The sequence below is a fragment of the Pelmatolapia mariae genome, linkage group LG14 (assembly GCF_036321145.2).
Source record: "Pelmatolapia mariae isolate MD_Pm_ZW linkage group LG14, Pm_UMD_F_2, whole genome shotgun sequence".
NCBI classification, from domain to species: domain Eukaryota; kingdom Metazoa; phylum Chordata; class Actinopteri; order Cichliformes; family Cichlidae; genus Pelmatolapia; species Pelmatolapia mariae.
In genome coordinates this window covers 4,006,682-4,019,061 of record NC_086239.1, presented here as the reverse complement: position 1 = coordinate 4,019,061, position 12,380 = coordinate 4,006,682, and the positions used below count along the sequence as shown (strand labels likewise).

The window sequence follows — 12,380 nt, the reverse complement described above, 5'->3', positions numbered from 1 at the left end:
GACATAAACTGGTCCGTGGTGGTTGGGGGACCGCTGGTCTAAGGAGCTTTGAAAGAAAGCGACTGGACTTCTTTGAGTTTCTTGAAGACATTTCACCTCTCACAGGAGAAGCTTCTTCAGTTCTTCTCTACATCACACATGTTGACCAAGGTGGTGAGCAAGAGGAAAGCTTAATCTTTGAAGCTTGTTTACTTGCTAATAGTAGCTGTGTTTCCATACAAAGCACAGCTGGCAACTGATCTCAGAGCAGTGAAAGCTAAACCAGTGACAGCTTGCCTAGCACACTTGTCTCACATGAATTTACTATGAAAGACCAGAGGTTTATTCACAATGTGCACGCAGAATATCTCTTTGACATTTCCAGGGAGAGATTGCCAGGGAGATTCCTCTACCACGTCAACTACTAATTGGAAGGTTAGTGGTTTGACCCCCATCTGCTCCAGTCTGCATGCCAAATATCCTTGGGCAGGAACTCCAATTTGCTCTCTGACGCTTCGATCAGAGTATGGATGCGTGTGAATACCATAGAAAAAAGTGCTTGTGTGAATGGGTGAGTGAGGCAAGTTGTGTAAAGCACTTTGAGTGCTCAGGTAGAGTAGAAAAGCATTATGTATAAGAACCAGTCCATTTACCATTTAGTTCGATCATGCTACTCACTTGTGTCAATTAGCCAGACTTGTTTCAGAGAAGCATGTAGTCCAGCAGAATATTCCTTTTACAACATAACAAAAAATTGAAGTTCACACTATGAAAATAAACTAAGTAAAACAAAATAAAAAAAACTGACAAAACAGTCAACACATAATAAGAAATGAAAACATGCGAATCACAAACTAAATATTCTACCTTTTAACCACCTTCTCCAAAGTAAAATATTTACAACAGAACCATACTGCAAAGTAGCACAAAATCTTGTTCCATCTTTGAAGGGAATTAATAAAAGTTCCTATAAATGCATCAAGTCTTTATAATGCTAGTCTTGATTTTAACCCCCTGAGACTCATTTTTTCATTTCTTCTACATATTTGGATTATTTGGACCTTGCAATTATAAACACTATGCACTATCATTGTTGGTTTTTTTTTTAAGTTGATCTCATATGAGGACAACAATGGGTGTATTTACCACAAAATAAAGTCACCATTGTTTAGTAAAATATGAAGCACTTCATTAAGAAGAATTACCTGTAAGGTGCAAAAACTAAGAATGCAGTGTTCCTATATGAGGATGCAACGTCTCAAGAGGCTAAGATGTAAAATAGGCAGTGAAAAAATATAAATGATTTAAATCATTTTAATCTCTTTTTTTCAGTAAGTCTGAACTTTTAAATCAATGCCCCCAAAATAAAAATTAATAACTAACACTTTCTTTTACTGTCAAACATTTAGTTTGACAGTAAAAGAAAGTGTTATTTTATGATGTTATGGCTTTTATTATTAGTAGAATATGTTCTTTTTTATTCTTTGGCTCAAAGGCTTTCATTGGCACCATTCTCAGTCACTAACCATCTGACATTGGTGCTAGAAGTGTGATAATGGCTGTGGATGGAGAGGTTCAGAACTAGAGCAACAAGCAGGAAAGTAAAGCGTGGAATTCCTGCATCTACTTGGCCAAGTGATGATTAAGTCTGTGATATGAACCACCATCCATCTATGATTTTCTTTCATTCTCTGCAGCCTTTGCCTCTGAGGATAGTCTCTCCATCACTCCTGGGGGCATTCCCAACCTTTACCCTACCACCCAGGACACAGACAGGAGGCTCCCTGTGGTCACCACTGCACCGCCAATCAACATCCTGAATCATCACCCACTCTACCGGAACCCGCCCCAACACCAGGCCCACCCAGGCCCTCGTGGTCAGGCAAAGTACCTTGAAGACAGTGGAGGATCAAGCTCTCAGCTTTCCACGTCACAATCCAGGAGAACACTGGACAACAGTGATGAAAGGATTTCAGATGAGACTCCTGAAAGCTCCAACATGCAAGCAACCCTTTCCATACATGCATTAGCAACCACTTCTCTCTCCAGTGCACTTCTTCCAGTTACCAGCAGGGTTTTGAAAGGCCCCAAACATTCTACCATTATCACCTCCAGTGATACTGCTGCAAGGGAAAAGATTGCAGGGGCAGGCAGTGATGAAGAGGAGACAACCACCACCACTATCACAACCACCACCATCATCACCACCATGCAGAGTCCAGGTAAGAATAGATCTTTAAATACACCTCATTGCATAAAAATAATAGTTTTTATTATAAAGTGACAAATTATTTATAGGGAAGGGAATGTATGTGTGTGGGGGGGTGGGAGGTTACGAGTGGAGACATTTGTGAAGTGTTGTGTCAGTTAAACTATCATCAAGTCAGCAAGAAAACAGGAAAGACTAAGTTTTTGTGTGAGCGATTTAATTGACTATGAAAAATGTTTTGATTAGCTGGTTCATAATAGTTTATAAATGTAGAATATGAAAGCATTAACAAAGGGCCTCTAAACAACAATGTTATACTTTTCATAAACAAATGCTAATTTATATCTAAAGAAATATAGTTCTGTATAGGGGTAACATTCATATAGTGACATTCATATAGCGTTCTTCTAAGCACTTTAAATTACAAACCACATTTAAACATACTTTTTTACAGGTCTTTATTCTATATACTTCAGGCACTTCATCTACCTCATTTCCATGGCTAGTTTAGAGACCACAGTTAACCTGAACTTGCATTACCTTCAACTGCAGGAAATCTAAAGGGAGGAAACCCAGAGGGAAAGAAAGGCTAGACAAATGAGAATATGCTAACTTCCTACAGAAAGGCACCAGCTGGGAACCTTAGGAAGGAATCTGCTAGCTAAGGTGACAGTGCTAACCATTACACGCCTATGCACCCTGTAGCTTTTCAGTGAGTCCGCACCCTAAATATTTAGAGCAGAGCCCCACATATTTCTGGTCCTTAAAGATAATTTGAAGTGTCAGAGGGAAAGGGAGAGAATCTGCGCTGTACAATTGAAGTGCTCTCTGTCTCCCTTTGGAATCAAGCTTAGACAGGACTCAGTAAAGAATTAACTCACATTTAAATGGAGATATTTCTTCTTTCTATTAAAACATTACCAGTGCTGTTGAATAATATTTCATGTATCTTATGTTCAGAAGCAGTAATCAGCAGTAACAATGTACATATGTCGGTTTCTGCTATGTAGCCTGTTTATTCAATCTGTGAAACCTCTAGTTTATATTTACTGCAAATATATCGGAACCACAGCAGCTCATAGCAATCTGCAATGTGCAAGCAGTCTGTAAGTTAAAAAACAAAAACAAAACATTTTTCAACACTCACACACCCACATACAAACACACCATTTACCCTTTTCAGAAAATTACCGTTACACCTTAAAAATTAATAGTCTAAATATTTATAATTGATAATTCTTCCAAATTCAAACACCACAGTAGCCCCGTCTCTTATATCTCTTATTTTATCGGTTGACTTTGTCATCTCTTTTGTTGACACCCATGATGACTTCAAGCTCTCAGCTAATATCTACTCTGTCTGCATTTCTTATGACTGGACTGCCATGGGACTGAAATAAATTACAAGAGCATCATTGCATCACTAACCCTTAATCAAGAGGTCCAAACAGGGACCACAGCAGAACAACCCAGAGACTCTCTGTTATGAAGAGAGTGGATTGGGAAAATAAATATCAGGGTGTTCATTTCTTCTCGACTTTTCAGGTCAGGAAGAGCAAAGTGGGAGTAGCTTGATTAATCAGCTCATCTGTGTGCAAGGTAATAGCAGAGCAAAGCACTGACAGACAAACCCTGCTCTGAGACAGACATTCAGGCACAAAATTGTAATTCAGCAATAATGCTGGAGTGGACACTCCCTGAAGGGAAGTACCAAGGGGACACAGAGAGGATGTTCTTCTTCATAAAGAAGCACTTCAGCAAAAGTTTACTTTTTAGCTTAGAGAGATGGATGAAGGCGGTGGAGCAGAAAGCTCCCGAAGGCCACTAAGAAATGATCTGTCCTCAGCTGTCCATCACGGAGCTCAGCTGCTTCGAAAGGCAGCCAGAGACAGAGTTCTTACAGTGAGGACAAGAAAAGATCTTTAGAGTATTCTCTATGTGCCAAATAATCCACATAGTTGCATAATTTGACATTTTCTAAACAACACTAATGATTATTTAAACCTTTTATTAAATTGTGAAGTACTAAAACAGAGCTTTTCTCTATTTCGTAATAATAAGGCAAATTTCTTATTAATAAAAGATAACTTAAAATATAAGTTTAATTAATACATAAATGATAAATGTAATTTGAGTAGTAGAAATTACTGTTCTGAGTTTTGTGTGTGTGTGTGTGTGTGTGTGTGTGTGTGTGTGTGTGCGCACCTGAGCCAGCTTCAACCTTGGCAGTTTTGTGTGTTCTGGAGGAAAGGATGAAGATAAAAACTGTGTCGCCAACTCATTAAACACATAATCCTAAATCAGAAAAAGAGCATTAAGTGTTGTTATTGTTAAACACAGAACCATCATTTCTATGTGATTTTAACTGATGGTTAATTATATACTGACTGTTGCATATCATGTCTAATATATTTATTTATAGTGATAATGAAAACTTCCTCTGGTTGCCCAGCTGCTTTCTCATTGGATGATTAAAATCAACTGGGAACAAGGGGATGCGTGCATCTTTTGGCCTGGCTGTGCTTACCCTCCCAACCTCCCTCTCTCTAGTCCAGGCTACTAAAATCATGCCATAAATAACAAATGCCATGATCAATATGTGAGCTACCATTAACAAGTGGGATTGATAGGATTTGACCTGCAAGGCCACTCAGGGTTTTTTTTAATTTTTTTATCATAGTGTTAGCAAGGAAAACACCTGGATGATTTAGTGGTAGTTAGTACTGGGCGAGTCCCCTCACCCACATTGGCTCCAGCGAACTCTGCATTATCCACTGGGTAAGACTTATATGATCAGAGGTTAGGACCTTTGAATCAGAGAGCCAAAATCAACTTCCTGTATAGGGTTTTGTTGTGGGCCTACAGATCAACACCTGAACAGGTGGACCACGGTCTTATGAAATACTTAAATAAATAAAATCTGACCAACAAGATATAAGTCCTCTGATTTTGCTTTGAGTCTTCCCTCGAGCTATCTGACAGAAAACAACAGACCAGGGCAGAGAACCCATACACAAGCATGATGATAACAATCACACATTGATTATAACATTGCAGTCTTAACCATTTAAATCTCTTCTTCTATCCATGTACTAATTTGCTTTTCTGAGGCCACCAAGGTGTAAGCCTTCTGCCACTTTGCTACAGCTACAAATTCTGTCCATAAACAGTCCAACAGAAATGAGTCCAACTTATTGGCAGCAATGCAGACCAAACTCTTGCAATGAATGTACATGGGCTAAATAGCTTGTAACAAAGGGCCGGACACCCATATTCATGTAGCCTTCTCCAGGTCCAAAAAATACATTTAGATTGGTTGGGCAAACTTCCATGCACGCTAGAACATCTTTGAGAGGATAAAGAGCAGGTCCAGCATTCCTTAATCCGGGACAAAAGCATGATTGAATATAAAAAATTAAAAAAAAAATCTTAGAGAGGTAGAGCTTTTCAGAAGTAAACTGGGCAGAGATTTACCAATCTGCAAAAAAACTACAAATACAAATTGTGGATCATCTACAGTACATAACCTCATCAAAAGTTTCAGAAAATCTGGAGAAAATTCTGATACAAGGGACAAGGCCAAAAATCTGTATTGGATCGCCCTGATCTTTATGCCCTCAGGCGGTGTTGCATTAAAAACAGGCATGATTCTGGTCACTTAATCACTGGTGGTGGTCAGAGGGCCCGGTGGCGCCAGTGTCCGGCAGCCTCGCCTCTGTCAGTGCGCCCCAGGGCGGCTGTGGCTACAATGTAGCTTGTCATCAGCAGTGTGTGAATGTGTGTGTGAATGGGTGAATGAGTGAATGTAGTGTAAAGCGCTTTGGGGTCTAGGGACTAAGTAAAGCGCTATACAAATGCAGGCCATTTACCATTTACCATTCTATCATGGAAATCACTACATGGACTCAGGAACACTAAGAAATGATCATATATGAACACAGTTCGCCATGCAATCCATAACTGCAGTTAAAGCTCTATCATGGAATGAACAAGCTAAATGGGAACCTGATATAGAAGCACTGCTATCTTCTCAGTTAAGCTTAATTAAAACTGATGGCAAATTGGTCAAATTAGGAATTGGGAATCCTTTTCTGTGATCAGAAAAATTGAAATTGTTTTAACAATATCAGTGTTATTTGCTTTATGCACATAATGAGTTCAGATCAGTAGCGTCTGTATTGGTTGGAGTGGTTGATTGATTGACTGATCAACAGGTCTTAAAATAATTATTTACCCCACTGTAATTATTTACCAGACTTCCCTGGTGAAGGCACAGTCTCCTCGACACGCTCACAGCTGCAGGAGAGAGAAATCATGTAAATGTATTTGCTCGGGTGAAAATCACCCAGCGATACTGTTCTAGGTTTAAGCAGCTGGGGATTGAACCCCCAAGGGTCAACCCCACATAGCCCACACAATGTGTTTATACATGGCCCACATACCGCAAAGAATGACGGCCCTTTGGTGGCCCAGATCTGTTTTTCCAGAGGTAATCCACACATGGGCCAGCACAAGGCCAGTTGCAGACACACTGGTGGTCCCGTGCTGGCCCATCTGTGGATTACCTCTGGCAAACCTGATGTGGGCCACCAAAGGGCCGTCATTCTTTGCGATATGTGGGCCATGTGTAAGTTGTGTGCAGCCACAGGCCAGTTGCAGACACACTGGTGGTCCTGTGCTGGCCCAGAACAGTTTCAGCTCTGGCCCCAGATGTCAGCCTAATGTGTACCTTAATCAAGCCACGTAATAACAACATGTGCCAGAACATAATAGTGCAAAAGTAACATTATGAAACTCTGTTCAGACAGTGAATGGGCTGTTTCTTATATAGTACTTGTCTACTCTCCTGGATTACTCCAAGTGCTCCATACAACATGCCATATTCACACACTTCTCTCTAAACTGAGTGCTTCCTGACTACATTTATATACATTCAGACTCTTGACAGACAGACTGGAAGAGCCAAGGATCGAACCACTAACCTTCTGATCAGTGGGTGACCTGCTCTACCTCCTGAGCTACAGCCACCCGGTGCTCAACATGAGTAAACCCTCAATAGGTTTTGGATAAAGTGTACACTCACAAAGGTTCAGGTTCAAGGTTCAAGGTTCTTTATTTGTCACATGCATAGTTATACAAGTATAACACACAGTGAAATATATCCTGACACGCTCCTCAACATGTGCAAAAAAAGGGGGGGGGGGGGGGGGGGTAGAGGAATAACATTATAAATATATATATATATAGTATATACATTGGGTGAATGTGCAGTAGTAGCAGCAAGCAGGTGAATTCTGTACATTAATATGAATAGACATCTGACTATTTTACAGAATGGACAATATAAACATATTTAAAGTTAAAGGAATTGAGTGTCTGGAGGAGAGTCGCAGTCAATTATAGATGATGTGAGAGGGCGGGTGTGTGTGTGTGGGGGGGGGGGTTTAGGGCCCGGATGGCTTGAGGATAGAAGCTCCTCTTGAGTCTCTCTGTCCTTGCCCGGATGATGCGGAACCTTCTACCAGATTGTAGAAGTTGGAACAGTTTGTTGCCAGGATGGGACGGGTCCTTCAGTATCTGCGTTGCTCTAGTCCGGCATCTCCTGGTGTAGGTGTCCTGAAGCGGGGGGAGAGCAATCCTGCAGCAGCGTTCTGCTGTACGGATCACTCTCTGGAGAGCTTTTTGGTCCTTCACACAGCTGTTTCCAAACCACGATGTCATGTTCTGTGTGAGGATGCTCTCCACAGCACCTCCACAAACCTCTCAAACCTGCATTTGAAACATTGGCTACCATAGCAGTATAGTATTGCAACATGGCATTTGGGTCTTCTAACTAAAATAGGAAAATAGGAACATAGAACTGGTTGACATACACCCTGCTATGACACCAGTCAGTCAGGAGTGCCAGCTTGATGCCGGATCCAGGCCAGACCTGTTTTCTATGAGCCGGGGCCACATAAACCAAACCACAATCGGGCCAGATGTGGCGTGCCATCACATAAACAGTGCCATCTACGTCAGGCCTGACCCATATCTGGATGACATACCATTTACCATACCAGAAGTCAGCCTGCAGTGCCTGCTTGTCACCAGATCTGGGCCAGACCTGTCTGCTATGTGGGACCCTGTCCACAACACAATGGACCTCTATAGCTCTTCCTGCAGGTGCTGGGCAGTGCCTCATGGATTAAGGCCTGTCCACCAGGTGATTTTGAGAAGTATTCCTTGTTCCTTATTGGAGTCAGGTCTCCATCATCAAAACTGCACATAGTCTGGCATCTCACCCAGGAACAACTTAACTAGAGGGACAATTATGACCTTCTAGTTTCTCCCAGGACATGCAAATCCTCCCAGGGATTTGCACACTGGACACACTGGAGAGATTAGGTTTGTTAACTGGCTTGGGAACACCTTAGAGTGCCCCCATAAGAGCTGGTGGAGCTGGATGTGATGAGGAGGATTCAGGCATCTCTGCTTAGACTGCTGTCCCCTGCCATCTTTACTCGGATAAGTGGCAGAAGACAGATAGATGGATACTCTAACTAAGCACTCGAAGCACTGTTTACTACAAACCAATTCACATACACTCAGTCCAAGCACTTTTTAATTATCATTCACCTGCATTGTGGGTAATGCCAGATAAGCCTTATACAAATAATACATCCAGATACAGATCAAACATTAAACTAAGTTGATATCTGTGTCAGACTGACTGTTATAACAATAGAATCATTGAACTATCAATAGCTGATTCTGTGGTCTCAAGATACATTGAACATAATCGATATTTTCCAACTACAGTTGGAAAGGTCTGTTCCATTTTAAACATTGGTCAAAATGTTACCCAGAATTAAAGCATAGTATCATTTTGGCATCTTCTGTTTGTAGAAAGTATTGACATTACATAAAGTGTCTTAACAGACTCAAACCCTATTATTATAATCTGTAAGTGAAGATAAGATAACAGGGTTATTGGTCATTATTACTATAACAAAAACATAATGAGGGGACCATCTGCATTGAGAGCAACTTTTGTTTGGAATGGAGTTTTAAATCTGTTGGATCTGAATGGAGTAGTAGGGTTTGTGCACCAGCTTCCACACTGTTTCTATCAGTGTTATTGTTATGCTGCTGTGGTTGTTCCTGCAGTTCCCTGCCAGCTGAACCTGACTGGTCCAGAAGGCTACATCGAGGCTCCACCACACACCAATTCTGCTTTTTACTTTACAACTGACTGCAACTATATCGTCACTGTCTATACGGGCTATGGAGTGGAGGTCCAGGTAAGAAAAAGTTCAACATCCACCCAGGATAAGAGGTAGCTTACTGGATAAGCCTGATGTTAAATACTTTTGCCCAGCATACGTACGTACGTAATGGAAAATTACATACTTAGTGGTCTTAGCTATTGCAGTTTTAAGTAAACCCAAATCTAGGACTTGGAGATTAAACTTAAATAACAGCTTTATTGCTGAAGTTCAAGGACTTAGGAAACACAAAACTCAGGCTTAAACTCAACCGGGGACATTAAAAGTAGCAAAACTATTATTAGGAGATTACTAGGAAAGAGCACACAACCTGGGTTAGGACATATGATGACATGACAAGGAGCAAATGAAACCTGAAGATTTAAATACACATATAAGGTAAGGGCAGAGAGAAGACACCTTCAGCAGAATAGAATCCACCTACAACCAAAAAAGGCAGAACATGGACTGAGGGACTATCAAAATAAAACATAAACACAGCGTGACTACGACACACGAGCTTGACATAGACAAAAAGGTAAACAAACAGACTTCACAAGAAGACACATACATACAAATAGACGAAATACTAGGGAACTGATATTGGTGGAAGGGAACAGAGAATAAGACAGGAAGTACAGACTACTCGCCCTGACACACAGACAGAAAGGGAAAGAAGCACGGACACAAGACTGACTACACAAGAAGGAGTGTAGAACACAGAGGAGGCATGATAATAGAAACCTAAAGACTAGATAACAAAACTAAGATCTGAGAATACAAATATTACAACTCTAAAAATAACTAAAACCTCAAACAAAATCTTAACCTTAGAATATTAAATAAACCAGAGTCAAAGTCCAAACACATAAATGCTGGATCACAGCCCCAGGACCATGACAATCAATTGTTTATGTGCTCTATAATTATAGTATAGTACTGTAAAAATTATTTCACAGTGTACACGTTTTTATCAACATGTTCTTAAAAATATGCACATTGACACATTAAAAAAGCAAACTGTGTGGGGAAATCTTAAAAATAAAACTGTTTCAAATCAAACACAGACACCATAGCAACTGTCACAAACCTGCAAAATGTGCAGTGTGAATTCACAAGGAGATTGAGAATTGACTGACAAATACCATAACAGTAAATTTTTTCTGACAGATGGAGGACCATCTCAACTTTCACAGTGTGCATGCTCAAATAGAATCAGTGGGTTTTCTCTATTGTATGTTCTTGACTTAGACTGACTCGTGTTGTGTCTTGATGTTATATTAAAAACAGTGAATTGAAAATAAATCTCCTCACTGACTTCATTATTCAAAGTAATTTTATCTTGCAAGGAAAGATGAGATGATATTTCAGAAGTGGGAGGACTACAAGAGAATGTTCTAAGAATGTTCAGGTTTATGAAATATTTCTGGTATATATTCTATTAAAATCTAAACATATGGAAGAAGAAGAAGAAGAAGAAGAAGAAGAAGGTTCAGAGTAAGAAGGAAGGAAGATGGAAAAAGAATCATAGTGGAGCTATATTTTAAACATGGTCAGCAAATCACTCTCCTCTCAGAACAACTGATGCGTATGTTTTATATCTTTGCAGACTGTGGTGAAAAATCAATATGTGAATTGAAACTATTCATCTAACAAAAAGCCAATATTGTGCAATAAGTGTTTAAACAGTCAGACAAGGACAATTTAAACACAAATGTACAATACTGACATGTATGCAGAATCATTACATGCAGGACGGCAGCACAATGTCTGTATGAATAAAAACTAAGCCTGCAACACAGGTTGCCAATACAGTATTGATTATACTGTCAACATGGTACCCTCTTACAAAGACAACCTTTTTAAATGGCTAAACAGCATGTCTTTGTAGATCACACTCACAGTTAGGTGCAGACATGTATAGAGTACAACAGAATTGTAGGCATTTACGCTCAAGTGATATTTTGAAATATAATGCTATGAATAGTTTTAATTTATCAGGGAATTTCTTTTGGCTTGCAGCTACTCAGTGACTTAACTAAAAATAATTCAATTAATTTCAATTTTATTTATACAGCGCCAAATCACGACAACAGTCACTTCAAGACACTTTATGTTATAAGGTAGACCCTACAATAATACATACAGACAAAAACCCAACAATCACATGACCCATTGTAAGCACTTTGGCAACAGTGGGAAGGAAAAACTCCCTTTTAACAGGAAGAAGCCTCTGGCAGAACCAGGCTCAGGGAGGGGCGGGGCCATCTGCTGCGACCGGTTGGGGTGAGAGAAGGAAGACAGGATAAAAGACATGCTGTGGAAGAGAGCCAGAGATTAATAACAAGTATGATTCAATGCAGAGAGGTCTATTAACACATAGTGAGTGAAGAAGGTGACTGAAGAAGAAATACTCAATGCATCATGGGAATCCCCCAGCAGCCTATGCCTATTGCAGCATAACTAAGGGAGGATTCAGAGTCACCTGATCCAGCCCTAACTATATGCTTTAGCAAAAAGGAAATTTTGAAGTCCAATTTAAGCCTAATACAAGACTAAATCGGTTACATGTGTGCAGATATTCAGAGTTGGACTCCAATAATTTTTCAAAATTTAACATTGTTATCAATGACCCAAAACCAAAAGTAAGGGTGCGGTTTTTCAGTTTTCATCATTCAAAGATTTATTTATTTTTTTTGTACTTGCCTATAATAAAAACATGGATTATTCAACGCTAGTTTTAAAATTTGGAATGTATTTAAGAGAAAAGGAAAAGGAGTCGGTACAGTAGTCAGTACAGACTATTGTTAACTTACTATAAGGTAACAAAATTCTAAGAAGTGAAAATACCATGGCCTACCTTGAAAAGCAATGAACAGAACCAAAGTCTTAGGAAAAGTAACTAATTTATTAAATAGTTTTATATGAAGCACTCCAAGAGGGTA

The 12,380-nt window shown here is 39.8% G+C and overlaps 1 protein-coding gene across 3 annotated transcripts in view; it reads left to right on the top strand.

The window, feature by feature from the left end:
* Positions 1-12,380, top strand: part of sez6b (seizure related 6 homolog b) — a 244,389-nt gene that overhangs the window by 95,008 nt on the left and 137,001 nt on the right. For all 3 annotated transcript variants that reach the window (XM_063494445.1, XM_063494444.1, XM_063494443.1), the window contains exons 2-3: positions 1,677-2,201; positions 9,338-9,471. In XM_063494445.1, the coding sequence (XP_063350515.1) occupies positions 1,677-2,201; positions 9,338-9,471 (659 nt within the window). The remainder of the gene's footprint in view (positions 1-1,676; positions 2,202-9,337; positions 9,472-12,380) is intronic.